The sequence below is a fragment of the Mesoplodon densirostris genome, chromosome 16, assembly GCF_025265405.1.
Source record: "Mesoplodon densirostris isolate mMesDen1 chromosome 16, mMesDen1 primary haplotype, whole genome shotgun sequence".
In the NCBI taxonomy this organism is placed as follows: Eukaryota; Metazoa; Chordata; class Mammalia; order Artiodactyla; family Ziphiidae; genus Mesoplodon; species Mesoplodon densirostris.
In genome coordinates, this window is record NC_082676.1 from 72818643 (window position 1) to 72833154 (window position 14512).

General features: G+C 40.5%; 1 protein-coding gene across 1 annotated transcript in view; it reads right to left on the minus strand.

Annotated features, from left to right (window-relative positions):
- Positions 1–221: 221 nt before the first annotated feature.
- FERMT1 (FERM domain containing kindlin 1) overlaps positions 222–14512 on the minus strand; it is a 58189-nt gene continuing 43898 nt past the window's right edge. The window contains exons 10-15 of the mRNA XM_060120370.1: positions 10488–10612; positions 9621–9727; positions 7928–8149; positions 7197–7321; positions 5998–6139; positions 222–2594 (exon numbers count right to left, since the gene is read on the minus strand). Of these exons, the coding sequence (XP_059976353.1) occupies positions 2421–2594; positions 5998–6139; positions 7197–7321; positions 7928–8149; positions 9621–9727; positions 10488–10612 (895 nt within the window). The 3' untranslated portion in view covers positions 222–2420. The remainder of the gene's footprint in view (positions 2595–5997; positions 6140–7196; positions 7322–7927; positions 8150–9620; positions 9728–10487; positions 10613–14512) is intronic.

The following is a 14512-nucleotide window of genomic DNA, read 5'->3' on the forward strand; positions in this document are numbered from 1 at the left end:
AATGGTTAAATGAGGTTTCTAAGTCAATCTCACTGCAGAGAATAGCTCAGATATTGGAATTGTGAGGAAAAGCACATGTTAAACCTGAAAGTTGCACTCCTTTTTCATAATGGAGAAAATATTCACCTTTTTAGAGGCAACAGACTGGAGGGGACGCAATTAGACCATATTCAAATCTATATAAACCTTTTAATTTAAAAAGTCATATAAAATAACACACACAAAAATGCAGACTTCCCCATGTACTGTAGATAAGAAATCAAACAGGGTTGAAAGGCACACATTAATTTCAAATTTCATCATAGGAAGTCAGGTGACCTTTGCACCCAATGTAAAAAAAAGTCCTTAAGTTGCTCTTTGGAAGAGCAGTGTTTAAGGTTTTCCTACCATGCTTGTTTATTCCTCTGGGATGTGGCTGTGGAGTTGTGGAAGAAATGCTCCCCTGAAAGTCTGGTTAAACTGGTCAACTCTTTTGAGTGTTTTCATGGAAATGTCAGACAACTAGGAAAAGCTAAGGAAGAAGGTTGAACCAAAGGTTTAGCTTTGGTAAATTAGGCAGAGCTGCATTTGACAGCAGACAGGGAAACTGTGACATCAAGGAGCATTACTTTAATGTCGGGCCCAGCTAGTCTCTAAAATAATGGAGCCCAGGACTATGGAGAAATGACCACCAAGTTCAACGCAGTTCACTTGGCACTGGTTTCTGTACAAAACGTTTCAAACTCAGTTCTTTTTGACATGGACCAGATTTTCCAAGTGCCCGAGCCACATCTAGGCTTTAAGCTAGGCCTCAGAAGTTCAGGTGTTGCCTGAAGATTCTTCACTAACATTCGCCTCTAAGGAGAGGCTGAAAGAGGAATTTCCAGTGACACCTTCTGGCTCAGGGCTCAAAGGTCCCCAGCCAAGGCTGTCTCGGGGTGGCCCCCAGAATTGCAGAGATCTCTCTTCTCAAACAATTTTGTTAGAAAATAAAGCAACAGTCAATGTTTTTGGGCATCTGAAGTCCAGCCAGGCCCCCTGAGGTTTGCATCCTAAAAGAACTTCAAAATGGAAACAGAGTCTCAGTCTTACCCTTGCAACCCACATCCTTGTGTGACAGGAGAATATTTATAAAAACATAATAAAATACATCTGATATTTCCCTCTAACCCCAGTACTGCTTTTTACCTTCTTAAAACTCACTCCTCCCAACACTGATGAACCCAAACAGAAAATGACAATTGAGGCAGCTGTTAATTGGCCCACATTCATGTCTCAAGGTAGAGACAACAGAGCAAAAAGTAGAGAAAAAAAAAAAAGTCCATTATCAGCTTTTGATTTACAAAGCCAAAGGCCTTTAGGGGAAAGGCCGTGAGTCATATAAACAGACACAAATCCAGAACACTGGGTAGTGATAAGAGCAAGGCTTCCCTACCCCACAGACCAGCCAGAGGCCCTAAGTAGACAGAAGCCCCTGGGGAAGCTGAGAGCCATTAAGTTGGTGGTCTTTGGGTACGGGGCTCCCCTGTGTCCTATTCTTCTCTCCCTGACTGGCTGGGGTGGAGACCTCACTGGAAGCCTTGATGCTGGGAGGTGGTTTTTATGAAGAGAGAACTGAGCCCATCTTCCTGAGCCCCAACCCAGAGTAGAAGCTGTTGAGACATGGAGTGGGTTTGAGGAATGGGTTTCCCTGAACCCTTGTGTCACTGTGTCTTTAGAAGGACTTAAGGGATCCCCTTTAATCCTGGCTGAAGGCTCCCGAGGAATGGAATGGGACTTGCAGGTGGGGCAGTAACCAATGTCCAAGACCAGATGGGTCAATGGTCACCTTGGCAGATGTCACTCGGGACTGATGACACTGAGGGCCACTACTCTGATCCCTTGTCACTAACTGGTACCAGGTAACCCCACCTTTCCCCAGACCTTCACCCCCAGACTTTGACCTACGGGACAAAAGTGTATGCGGGGGCTCCCTCTGCCATTTTCACAAGATGGTAGTTAAAGGCACTTCTGTTAGGGAAAGACATATTTCTTTTCATACCTGAGTTTGGGGAGTAAGATTTGTCCTTGCTACATGTGCTTTTAACCTGTCTTTCCTTTGACTTAGCAACAAAGCAGAGAAGCACACGGACAGCTTCTAGCCATGCACTTGCAGGTTCTGCAGGTCATAGCTACACGTGGAGCCTTAGAGTAAGGCCGAGCAGTGTCCTCTCTCCTGCCCCGCATTACAGAACAGGTTAACTGAGGCCCCTTCCGCAGCGGGTAGCAGAGGGCAGCGTGAGGAGAGGGATGTGCTAGGCAGGGTGCTGGAAATGAGGCGAGGGTCTGGGTGTCCGGTGGTGAATATATGCTGTTAGCCTGGAATGTACACATGGTGCAGGCTGTTGACCCAACGTCCAGGTAGGCCCGCCCTCTGTGTAGGCCCAGCAGGCCTGCTTTGCTCACTCCTGGCCGCCGGTCAACTTGTGGAACAGGTCCTCGTCGAGCGTTTCATTCTGGTCCTTGGAGCGGGTGGACAGGAAAATGTAGCCCCCGATGTACTCATGCACGACTTTGCAGTCCGCACTCAGGCAGGTGAATGCGATGGAGACGTTCTGGTCAAATTCGATCGCCACCTGGAAGAGGAAGGCACAGGTATGCTTAAGCTCTGACAAGGACGAATGAGAAAGAAGCCGCTTGGCTGGAGATGGTCCCAGAGCTGAGGACTGCGGAGGTGCTGACAGATGGGTTTCCCCAAACCCTGCAAAACCCACCGCTTGCATCAAAGCTTACAGAAAACGTCTCTGCTCTCTGGCGCCCTCTTGTGGTGTCAGCTTTGCTGCACACCGGGCAAAACATTCTAACGCTCAACACAAAAGATATTTCCTGTCTGGCTCTTGTTTAGATGAAAGAACTGTCTGAGCACTCCCTGTGTGGAGGGGCAGAGCGCTTTGCAGATGTTTTAGTGGAGAGGAAAAGGCCCACGTGAATTTTCCTGCAGCCATGGCCCTCACTCCTTCCCAGCTGGAAGTCATAAACTCTAACACTGGAGGAAACTGAAGCTTCACCCATTCTCAACCTTGGCTGCCCACTGGAATCAGTTGGGGACCTTTAAGAATCACTGATCTACACAGAAACATTCTAGTCTAGAACCCTTCATTTCTCCCAATGACTTTTTTCCATCATCCAACAGTGGGTGAGTACAGGCATATGTGTCCCTTCGATGTGATTTACAATTTCATTTCCAAAGGTCCTTTTCAAAAGACGGCCTTTCAATGAATTTTAACACAAAGGTACAAAATGTGTTAGTTTACTAACTCTACTTTTGTCCTACATTGGCAACCCCTTTAATATCTAGAGACTAGATATTATAAAATTAGGATCCATTTGTCCAGTATGTACATAATATATACAGTAAAGTTAAACCAAAGGCATGTAACATGTAGAGCAATGGATAAGTTGAAATGTTCACTAGTACACACCAGCAAAAGTCTTTTGCAGGGCTCATTCTTTATTTTGCAACATCTAAGCTTTTAGATATCCTGAGGTGACAATGTATGATAAAAAGTAGAGCTAGTGAATTAACCAATTGGTAAATATCTTTGTGACAACTGATAAAAAAAGCAGCATCTTGGATATGGAATTGTTAAACCATCTCTGAGAAATGTACGTCAGGACTAGTTCATTAGGTTAGCAGCAGAGGGCAGAAGGAAGTATAAAGGGAGGCATGTATGTGGATGTGTTCGTATTTATATTTTGCTTTCTGTCTCAGTTTTAATGGAACATTAAGGAAATGTAGTATTTTAACCATAACTCTACCAATATCTTTATCTAGAGGCCTATTGCCATTTTTGTCTTTTATGAAATTTTTGTTGCCAAGAAAGGCAGGATTACATTTTCTTCCTTGTAGATTGAGTTGGTGTAGCGTATTCTTGGTTATCAAAATACTCAAATAGCTTTGGGACGTTGAAATGGTAAATATTCCTGATGTCTGAAAAAGCACAGTACATAACGGTATGATCTTACTTATATGAAAATGGATGCTTAGTTGTATAGATACACAAATGAGACCTAGAAGGACACATCAAACGGTAAACTGCTTATGATTATGGATGACTATGTTTTTTGCTTCTTGTGTTTTTCGGTTTCCTATTATGCACATGTTAACTTTTAAAAAATAAATGTTATTTTAAAAACAAAAAAACAAAAAAAGAATCACTGATCTCAGTAATTCCCAGAATCAGATTTTTTTTTCCAAACAGTGTTATTGAGGTATAACAGATGTATAATAAACAGACCTATTTAAGGTGCACAGTTGGATGATTTTTTTAAAAAATTGTAGTTGATTTACAATGTTGTGTTAACTTCTGCTGTACAGCAAAGTGATTCAGTTATACATACATACATTCTTTTTAAAATATTCTTTTCCATTATGGTTTACCATAAGATATTGAATATAGTTCTCTATATCCTATACAGTAGGACCTTGTTTATCCATTCTATATATAAAAGCTTACATCTGCTAACCCCAACCTCCCACTCCATCCCTCCCCCAATCCTCTCCCTCTTGGCAACCACCAGTCTGTTCTCTATGTTCGTGAGTCTGTTTCTGTTTTGTAGATAGGTTCATTTGTGTCATATTTTAGATTCCTCATATAAGTGATATCATATGGTATTTGTTTTTTTCTTTCTGACTTACTTCACTTAGTATGATAATCTCAGGCTGCATCCATGTTGCTGCAAAAGGCATTATTTTGTTCTTTTTTATAGCTGAGTAGTATTCCATTGTACCTATGTACCACATCTTCTTTGTGCATTCAGCTGTTGATGGACATTTAGGTTGTTTCCATGTCTTGGCTATTGTGAATAGTGCTGCTATGAACATAGGGGTGCATATATCTTTTTGAATTAAGAGTTTTGTCAGGATATATGCTCAGGAGTGGGATTGCTGGATCATATGGTAATTCTATTTTTAGTTTTCTGAGGAACCTCCATACTGTTTTCCATAGTGGCTGTATCAACTTACATTCCCACTAACAGTGTAGGAGGGTTCCCTTTTCTCCACATCCTCTCCTGCATTTGTTATTTATAGGGTTTTTAATGATGGCCATTCTGACTGGTGTGAGGTGGTACCTCATTGTAGTTTTGATTTGCATTTCCCAGAGTCAGAGTTACACGACCTTGAGGGTACAACAAGGTTTTCGAGTCACTGCCTTAGAGGCCACCTAATCTCAGAACATTGTTCTGCAAATGAGTCCAGATGGTCAACAGCCCTGCTGAGAGGAATCCATGGTTATTAAAAAAAGAAAAATGTGAGTCTCTTATTCTCACTCTACATTGACAGCTTTATACTGGAAAAATGGGAATGCCGAAGGAATGCAGTAAAGATCCTATATCAGCAACAGCAGAATGTTTTAAATCATCAGGACACTCAGGTGTGTCTGACTTGGTCTAGCACGTCCTGTGATGCAGGCATAGCCTGACCTGGTTCCTAGGGTGGAGATGATGGGGGCTGAGGGCTCCCGAACTCAGAGGCTAAGTTTCCTCCATGACCCCTGTGTACCTGGCTGGCTTCTCTGATATTTTTCCCCTTTGGGACTGGAATGCTCTCCAGCTGGGCAGTTGAGACTCTGAGTTCTCAACCAGTTACACCTCTTGGCAGCCAGTCAGATGACGCCTGTTTTGTATTTATTTTGTATGATATTTACATCTCAGGTAGTTTCAGCTAAGTAATTATCAGCCTAAATCTTACATAATCATACATTGAGTTGAAGGAAATTAATCAAACTGCTCAGCAATTTTAGAGTCTGTCTGTATGGAGACTAAGCCCACTTGTGTTAATTCAAAAGCATCTGGTCTGTGCTTGCTAGGAAACTGCCCAGAACTGCATGTGATTATTTTAGCAGACAATTACCATATATGTGTGGTTTCTGAGTTCTAAGTATAATAACACCTTCTTAAAATCAAAATATGCTGCAGTTCTGAGGGAACACATATTTATAGGCTCAATGCTGAATGTACCAAAAACTTTCACTTTACCTGCCGGATTTCCCAGTTTACATTCCACTGTTTCATATTTGTAAATCTCCATGTTGTAACTGGAATCCCAGTGGCTGCATCGATTCTAATCAACCTATTATATGAAACTCCCAGAATGTCATCTTTCTTGCTTCCTTTAAATCTGAAAAAAATAATTAAAATATGTAACGGCTTTCTGTAACATGATGTTCATTCACATACAACTTCTTAAAGAGAATACCAACATTTCCAATCATTTCTGAAGAACAGACAATGAGGGATGAACTTTCTATAGAAGGGCGTTTTTATTAGGATAGAATATGAAGGCTGGAGAGTAGGCTGTCCTGCAGACATTATTTAAGTGAAATTGACATCAGAGGAAAGCAAAATAAGAGGCAGTCAAGTCAATTAATTCAAATTAGCACCAACTGTGTATGCTAGGTACCCTTCTAGGCACTGGGAATACAGCAGTGACCTAAACAGACAGAAGATTCCTGACCTCATGCAGCTTGTGTTCTAGTTGGGGGAGAGGGTCATGAAGAAGTGAAATATACATGCCAGATAAGGTCATAAAGGAGGATAAGGCACAGAGGTGGGACAGGGAATACTGGCAATGAGGTTGTTACAATTTTAAATCGAGAGGGAAGATCTCAGTGAGAAGGGAGATTTGATCAAAGAACTAATGTCTGTGAGGGAGTGAACCATGTGGATATCTGGGGAAAAAGTATCTTAGGCAGAGGGCACAGCCAGTGCAAAAGCCAGAGGTTTTTTTTTTTCCTCAGGCTCAAGGCCCTGCTAGGAGGCCAGTGTGGCTGGGCACAGTGAAGGAGAGGAGAGGATGTGAAATTCCAGCACTAAGGTCTTATAGGGCCACTGTAAGGATTTGGCTCTTACTCTGAATGTGACACAATGCCTTCAGATGGTGGTGAGCAGAGGCCTGACGTGGTTTGACTGAGATCTTAAAAGGATCACTCTTGCTGCTAAGTTGAAAACTTAGGGGACCCAGGAGAAGCAGAGAGATCTGGTAGGCACTGTGAACAGAGGTATGGAAGACTGTCATGAGCAGTCAAAAGTGTTTGGGCCATTTGTGAAAGGACAGTATTCTAAAATTAAAAAAAAAAAGAGATCTACCTTCTAGACCAAATGAGAATAAACTGGGCTCCATGAAACCACTTAAAATTGAACAGAAAGTGAGAGAGGCAAGTGAGCATTGTAATCACCTGACAAGGTAGTAGGTGAGGCCGAATTCAGGTAGAGACTGCCATGCCTGAATGAACTGCATCTTGGCTTCGACCAGGGGCATCTGGGCCACGTTCTGATGGGCCTCCAGGATGCGGGCTGCCAGCTAAGCAGAAGTGGGAGATGTCAAATTCTCCTTAGCAGGCACTGACCCTCTACAGCAATCATCCCATTAGCCCCGGGTCCGCAACGAGAAGAATGAATGCAAGGCCAAACTACAGCTCCACAAAGACAATTCCTCCCATTCATTCACTCACTCTCTCTCTCTCTTTCTATAATACATGCAAATCACTGTGGAGAAACAGGAAGATGGACCAACACATAAGTATCTAAGCTTTATGTAGATGAAGAGTCCTGAGTTCTTCTTTCTGGGGTCTGTGGTCTCCATGGACAATGATTCTACTTGAATCAGTTTATCTGTGTAACTTTCAACCCACTCTTATGGAAGCATAACTTACAATTTTAACTTATGGGGACTAAATCATTATTTTAAAATTAGGTTTATTCTGAGAATATTGCCATGTTCAGTTAGCAGTATAGTCACTGCTAACAAAATTCACAATAACTTCTTAATATCATCTAATACCCAGTTCATAGTCAAATTTCCCCATCAGCTGATTTTTCATGATGATGATCTCAGTCATTTTAATTATTTATTTTATTTCAGAAAATACAGAATTTTCTGCAATCACCCCAACCAGATTAGCAGTACCTGTTTAGACTTGTGCTTTTTTGCACACCTAGGTGACACAAAACATTCTGGGTTCATATCCATGTTTTCGAGACTGGAAGCCACCTGAGATGCTGAGCTCCGGTTTTTCATCCTCAGAAATGAAAGGATGTTAAGGACCTCTGGCTGGTAGGAGCTGTCTGCCATGGTTTTGCCCTTTGATGCCAAGATGCAGGCAGCCATCCACTGGGCATACTGACTCTCCTGCAGCAAACACCAGAGAGCTGAGAAGTAAGTTCAAATGCAAAGCAGCCATGCTGGGAACAGAGCAGGACCTGGGCTTTCATCTCTATGATACAAAACCGTCACCTTCCCAGCAAGGGAAGATACGAAGTGGCACACATTCAGACTGGCTGTTAACCACATAATTTAAAGTCCAATGAGAGCTTCTGAGTCCTGTGTTGAATTTCTAGGTACCACGGGGCTAGAGAATACGAATGTCAACTTTAAGAAATTCCGTGTGGAGAACTTTGCATTTAAAGACGAACCAAGGAGGGACTTCCCTGGTGGTGCAGTGGATAAAACTCCATGCTCCCTATGCAGGGGCCCGGGTTCGAACCCTGGTCAGGGAACTAGATCCCACATGCATGCTGCAACTAAGAGTTTGCATGCTGCAACTTAGGAGCCTGCGAGCCACAGCTAAAAAGCCCGTGTGCTGTAACTAAGGAGCTGATGAGCTGCAACTAAGGAGCCCGCCTGCTGCAACTAAGACCTGATGCAACCAAAAAAAAAAAAAAAAAAAAAAAAAAAGATGAACCAAGGACACAAAGGAGCTCCATGGGGCACAGACAGGTGAAAACCCAAACTATCCGATAGCGTCCTTGACACATATTTCCATTTTCATATCACATCTTATCTCTATGACAGAAAAAAATGAGGAAAAATCATTAACGGACTTCTCATATTATTTCTCCCCTGGCCTATCCTTAGTAAAGATTCTAATCCCATGGTAGGAATCAGGTCCATTGGTGGTGCTGAACCAGTTAGTGGTAGCCTCTATTGTTCTTTAATGTCTGTGCTCATTTGTTACCTCAGGGAGCTAAAGAGAGTGGTCCCAGAAGCCGAGGGGATGCAGGTGAAGAATTGAATTAATTCTCCAGGGCAGCAGTAGGTGTGGTTCACTGAATCACTGGCCTCAATCTTCACCCTCCTAGCATCCACACCTCTTGCCACGTAATTTTACATTCCCTCCCACCAGAGTCAGAGTGTAATTTCCCATCTCTTGACTTTGGGCCTGGCCATGGATGTGCTTTAGTCAATGGAGCATGGGTGGAAATGACAGTGTACCTACCGATTGACTGCAAGCTTAAGATTTAGGAGATCTCACACATTCCCAGTTCCCCTCTGGCACTTCTGCCATCCCTATGAGAAGAGCCTCCTCCCCAGGCAGCCTGGGACGCAGAATAAATCCCGTGAGCTCAGCCTGCAATAAGGAGCCAGCCGAGCCAGGTGGATGGCTTGAAGAAGATCTGCCCAGATGCCCTCAGCCTGGATCACTCAATCTCCAGCCCACCTGCAGAACGTTTATTGGTATGTGTCTTTGTGAGTTTTGTGATTGTTTGTTACACAGCAGTAGCTGACTGATGAGTGCTCTCATTTGAGAAAACACCTGAGACGGTTTGTCCTGAGGCTTAATAAAAGTGAAGTGACTTACCATTTTTGTGGTTTTACTTACGTGGTCACATCTCAGATATACTTCATTCATACCATCAGCAACTGGGATTAGTAACTTGATTCCAAATTTTCTCCCTGCTACATTTACATCTGGCACAACTTCACAGCCTGAATGATAAAAGTCAAGGACAGAACTGAGTTCTGAGAGATCGCTTAGACAAATATCAGATGTGCATCTAAAATAAAGACTTTGAACATAAGCTCCTCAGATTTGGTTCTTTTCTGAAAAACTGAGGAGCAGGCTGATAACATTAATTAAAGGATAACTAGATAAGTTATGAACATAACATGGATAAATAAAAATATTTCTCTTATGGATTTCTTAAATAATCATCAGTTGAATTCATTTTTCAGGTTGGTTTGGCTATTCTAACTCATATAATCAATTATTGAATATAAGCTTTGAAATGAATTAAAGCAGAGGGAATCCTCTGATTGTCACAATGATAAGGGAATTGAGTGCACTAGTTAATTAAATTTTTAGTTAATGGAGTTACAGTACACTCACAGCCACTTTCAGAAATCAGACACAAAAGTGATACTGAATTAGACATAACTGTTTTGGAATTCAGAGCGCTTTTCAGGATCCAACAGTGTCTCATGTACTACGTTTATGACACCAGTTACCACCACTTCCGAGACTTGGGCACACTGGGAAAGAAGGGACAGCATAACATAAATAACCATTCACTGGTTTGCATTTCAGGTCCATGTTTCACAGGGAGGAGGAGCTGCAGGCAGGCGGTCACTGACAACCTGTGACATAAGAGATCCCTCTGGGAGTGAACCTGCTTCACTGGTGGGAGTCTTGGCTTTCATCCACTTGCTGGGCCATGACAAGCCATACCAAGATATTGGACCCTCTTACCTCTAAGATTTAGTTTTTCTACTGGTTCTCCTTGTTCAAGTTCCTTATTTTTAAAGTAGGTCATAGACGTGTCTTTAAAGACGAACCAATATTGTTTGAAAGCTTTTAATATTAGCTTCTTGGGCCTGCAAATTAAAGTACAGTAAGCATTTGAAAAAGCATCCAGAAATGTAGGACACATTGCAAATTCAAGTGAATCAAGATGTTCTAGGGACCCTTTGAAACAGCATCCTCTGTATTTTTTAAAAATAATTTTCAAATTGCTAACTCATTTCTAAAAACTGAAAATGGGGTTTTGATATGAGATGCAGAAGTTAATGCAAAATCTCAGGAGCTAGACCACCTAGGGCTACAATCTGGCTGTGCTGCTGTATAAATTTGTGACCCTGGGAAAGACACTTCATCTGTCTGGGCCACATGTACTGCTTCTGTGTGATGGGAGAGTATCAGCCTCCAGTTCACAGGGCTTTTGTGAGGATGGAAAGAGGTAATCTCTATAAGGTACCTGGCAAACTGAAGTGCTCAACAAATTATTATTATTATTACTATGATGATGATGATGTGAGAAACATCCATGAATCTGGTGACATCTAAAATTTCAGTTTACTTCTTGAATCTGAAAAAGCTGTCTATACGGACAACACAATCTTCAGATTATCAGACATAAAAATCAGATATAAAGGTACTTTTCTGTACTTTCGTCTTGACCCTTAAGAGAAACCATGAAAAAATTCCTAGTGAGCCATGGAAATTACCAAAATCTACAGTTAATCTACATAGACTCTACTCTTATTAAAAAATATTTTGGCACAACATTGTAAATCAACTATACTTCAATTAAAAAAATATTTTGGGGGAAGATCTCCAACCATGATATCCATTGGGGCCAGAAAACTTTGTACTCTGGGCTAGACAAGGTTGGTGGTGCCAATGGCAGGCCTCAGCTGGGTCATTCGAAATAGAAAACAAGAGATCGAGCTGGGGAGTAGGGAAGGGGTTACAGATGGACAGAGAAAAGGTAATAGGAATTGTATGTGGTTCAGTGGAGAAATCCTAGCCTTGGGGGTGCATCAGGGTATCTCATGTTTGAGGGGTAGATTTCTGCATTCAAGAACAGAGGAAGAGAGGAAGCTTGGGCTTAACTGCACTCATATATAATTTGGGGTAAGTCTTTTAACATGTTAGTACTAGTTTTTCATTAGCTAAAAATGTACTATCCTTAACACCAGGATAAGGGAGAAGATGTTCATTAAAAAAACAATGTATTACAGGAGATTATTATATAACAATCACACAATAAAACTGGAAAACCTTATACGGAATTAATATCTCTAGGATTTAGAAAATCACTACATTAAAATAGTATTTATCATGTTGAGAGTTGTAGGTAGTATAATTCTAAGGAACATATTTAAAAGATTACTTGTCTAAGAATCAGATTCTCCAAAGTTAATATTTTCAAAATAAAATCTAAAGACACAGCCTACAACCAAAAGACAGTGAGGTCTCAGTTTAGTCCTAGGCATCTAAATATTTCTATTCAGAATTAAGAATGAAGCTCTGTTTCTCTATTTTAACTGGACTTTAAGAGTATGAAAAGATCTTAAATTCCCTCTACTATTTTCTTCCAGGTTGGCTCACCCTCCATCTGCTTTTGCATATCCCCAAAACTAATGATGTTCCAGAGGCTGAGGCAGGGCAGGGAAGGAGGAGTGGAGAAGGTGGCTGGGTAGGGAATGGTGCACACAAGAATGAGATAGTTTTTTTGTGCACTGAAAACTAGATGACACTGTTGAAAGAAATTGGAGAAGACACAAATAAATGGAAAGATATTCCATGCTCATGAATTGGAAGAATTAACATTGTTAAAATGTCCATATTACTTAAAGCAATCTACAGATTATATGCAATCCCTGACAAAATCCCAAAGACATTTTTCACAGAAATAGAATAAAAAATTCTAAAGTCTATATGGAACCACAAAAGACTCTGAATAGCAAAAGCAATCCTAAAGGGGAAAACAAAACAAAATGAAACAAAACAAAAAGCAAATAAATGAAAAACAAAGCTGGAGGTATCACATGCCCTGATTTTAAACTAAATCACAGAGCCATAGTAATCAAAATAGCATGGTATTGGTAGAAAAACCCATGCGGTTATGGACAATTAATTTATGACAAACGTGCAAAGTACATACAATGGAGAAAGAATAGTCTCTTCAATAAATGGTGTTGGAAAAACTGGACTGGTACAGGCAAAGAATAAAACAAGATCACCATCTCACACCATACACAAAAAACAACTCAAAATGGATTAAAGACTTGAATGTAAGTCTTAACCATACCTAAAACCATAAACTACTAGAAGAAAACATAGGCAGTATGCCTATGTTTGCTAACATTGCTAAGATATTGGTCTTAGCAATATCTTTCTAGATAAATCTCCTCAGGCAAGGGAAACAAAAGCAAACATTTAAAAATTGGATAACATAAAACTGAGAAGCTTCTGCACAGCAAAGTAAACCATCAACAAAATGAACTGATAACCTACTGAATGGGAGAAGATATTTCCAAATGGTATATCCAATAAGGCATTAATATCCAAAATATATAAAGAGCTCATACAACTCAACAACAACAAAAAACAAACAACCCAATTAAAAACCGGGCAGAGTAGCTGAATAGACATTTTTCCAAAGACATACAGGTGGCCAACAGGTACATGAAAAGATGTTCAACATCACGAATTATTAGGCAAATGCAAATCAAAACTACAAGGTTAAAATCATCTCATGCCTGTTAGATTGGCTATTATAAAAAATACAAGAAATAAAAAGTATTGGTGAGGTTGTGGAGAAAAGGGAACCCTCATACGCTGTTGGTAGGAATGCAAACCAGTGTAGCCACCATGGAAAACAATATAGAGATTCCTCAAAAAATTAACAATAGAACTACCATATAACCCAGAAATGAAATTTCTGGGTATTTATCCATAGAATATGAGAACACTAATTTGAAAAGATATATACGCCTTTATGTTCACTGTGGCATTATTTACTGCCAAGATATGGAAACAAACAAAGCGTCCATCAATAAATGAACAGATAAAGAAGATGTGGTATGTATATGTATATGAATATATACATATATATTCACAGTGGAATATTAGTCACAAAATAGAATGAAATCTTGCCATTTGTGGCCACATGGATGGACTTTGAGGGTATTATGTTAAGTGAAATAAGTCAGATAGAGAAAGACAAATACCATATGATTTCACTCATGTGTGGAATACAAAGAACTAATAAAAAAACAAAAGACAAAATAAATGAACAAACCAAAACAAACCAAAACAAACACCTAGATAACAGAGATCAGAGTAGTAGTTACTAGAGGGGGAGGGGTGGGGCAGGGATGGCGAAATGGGTAAAGGGGATCAGCTGTATGGTGATGGATAGAAACTAAATTTTTGGTGGTGAGCACACTGTAGGGTATACAGGAGTAGAAATATAATGTTGTACATATGAAACATATAATGTTATAAATCAATGTTATCTCAATAAAAATAAATTTCAGAAAAGCAAAAAGCAAAACAAGCAATCAATAAATGTTACCTGAAGATTGACAAAAAAAAAAAAAAAGAAAAGAGACAGTGTCAAATACTCATGGAGCTTGTAATTAAAAGAGGGAAATGTATAAGTAAATAAATATAATAAAATGAGGTAAGTCATACAACAAGGACATAGGAGTGGTGAGTAACAGAGTACACAACATTTAAACATAGAATGAAGGATCAATAAGAATTTGATGGGAGGAACAGGGAAAAGAAATTTCAAAAAGAAAAGTTGAGGGACTTCCCTGGTGGTGCAGCGGTTAAGAATCTGCCTGCCAATGCAGGGGACATGGGTTTGATCCCTGGTCTGGGAAGATCCCACATATCATGGAGCAACTAAGCCCATGTGCCACAACTACTGAGCCTGCATGCTGCAACTACTGAAGCCCATGTGCCTAGAGCCCATGTTCCAC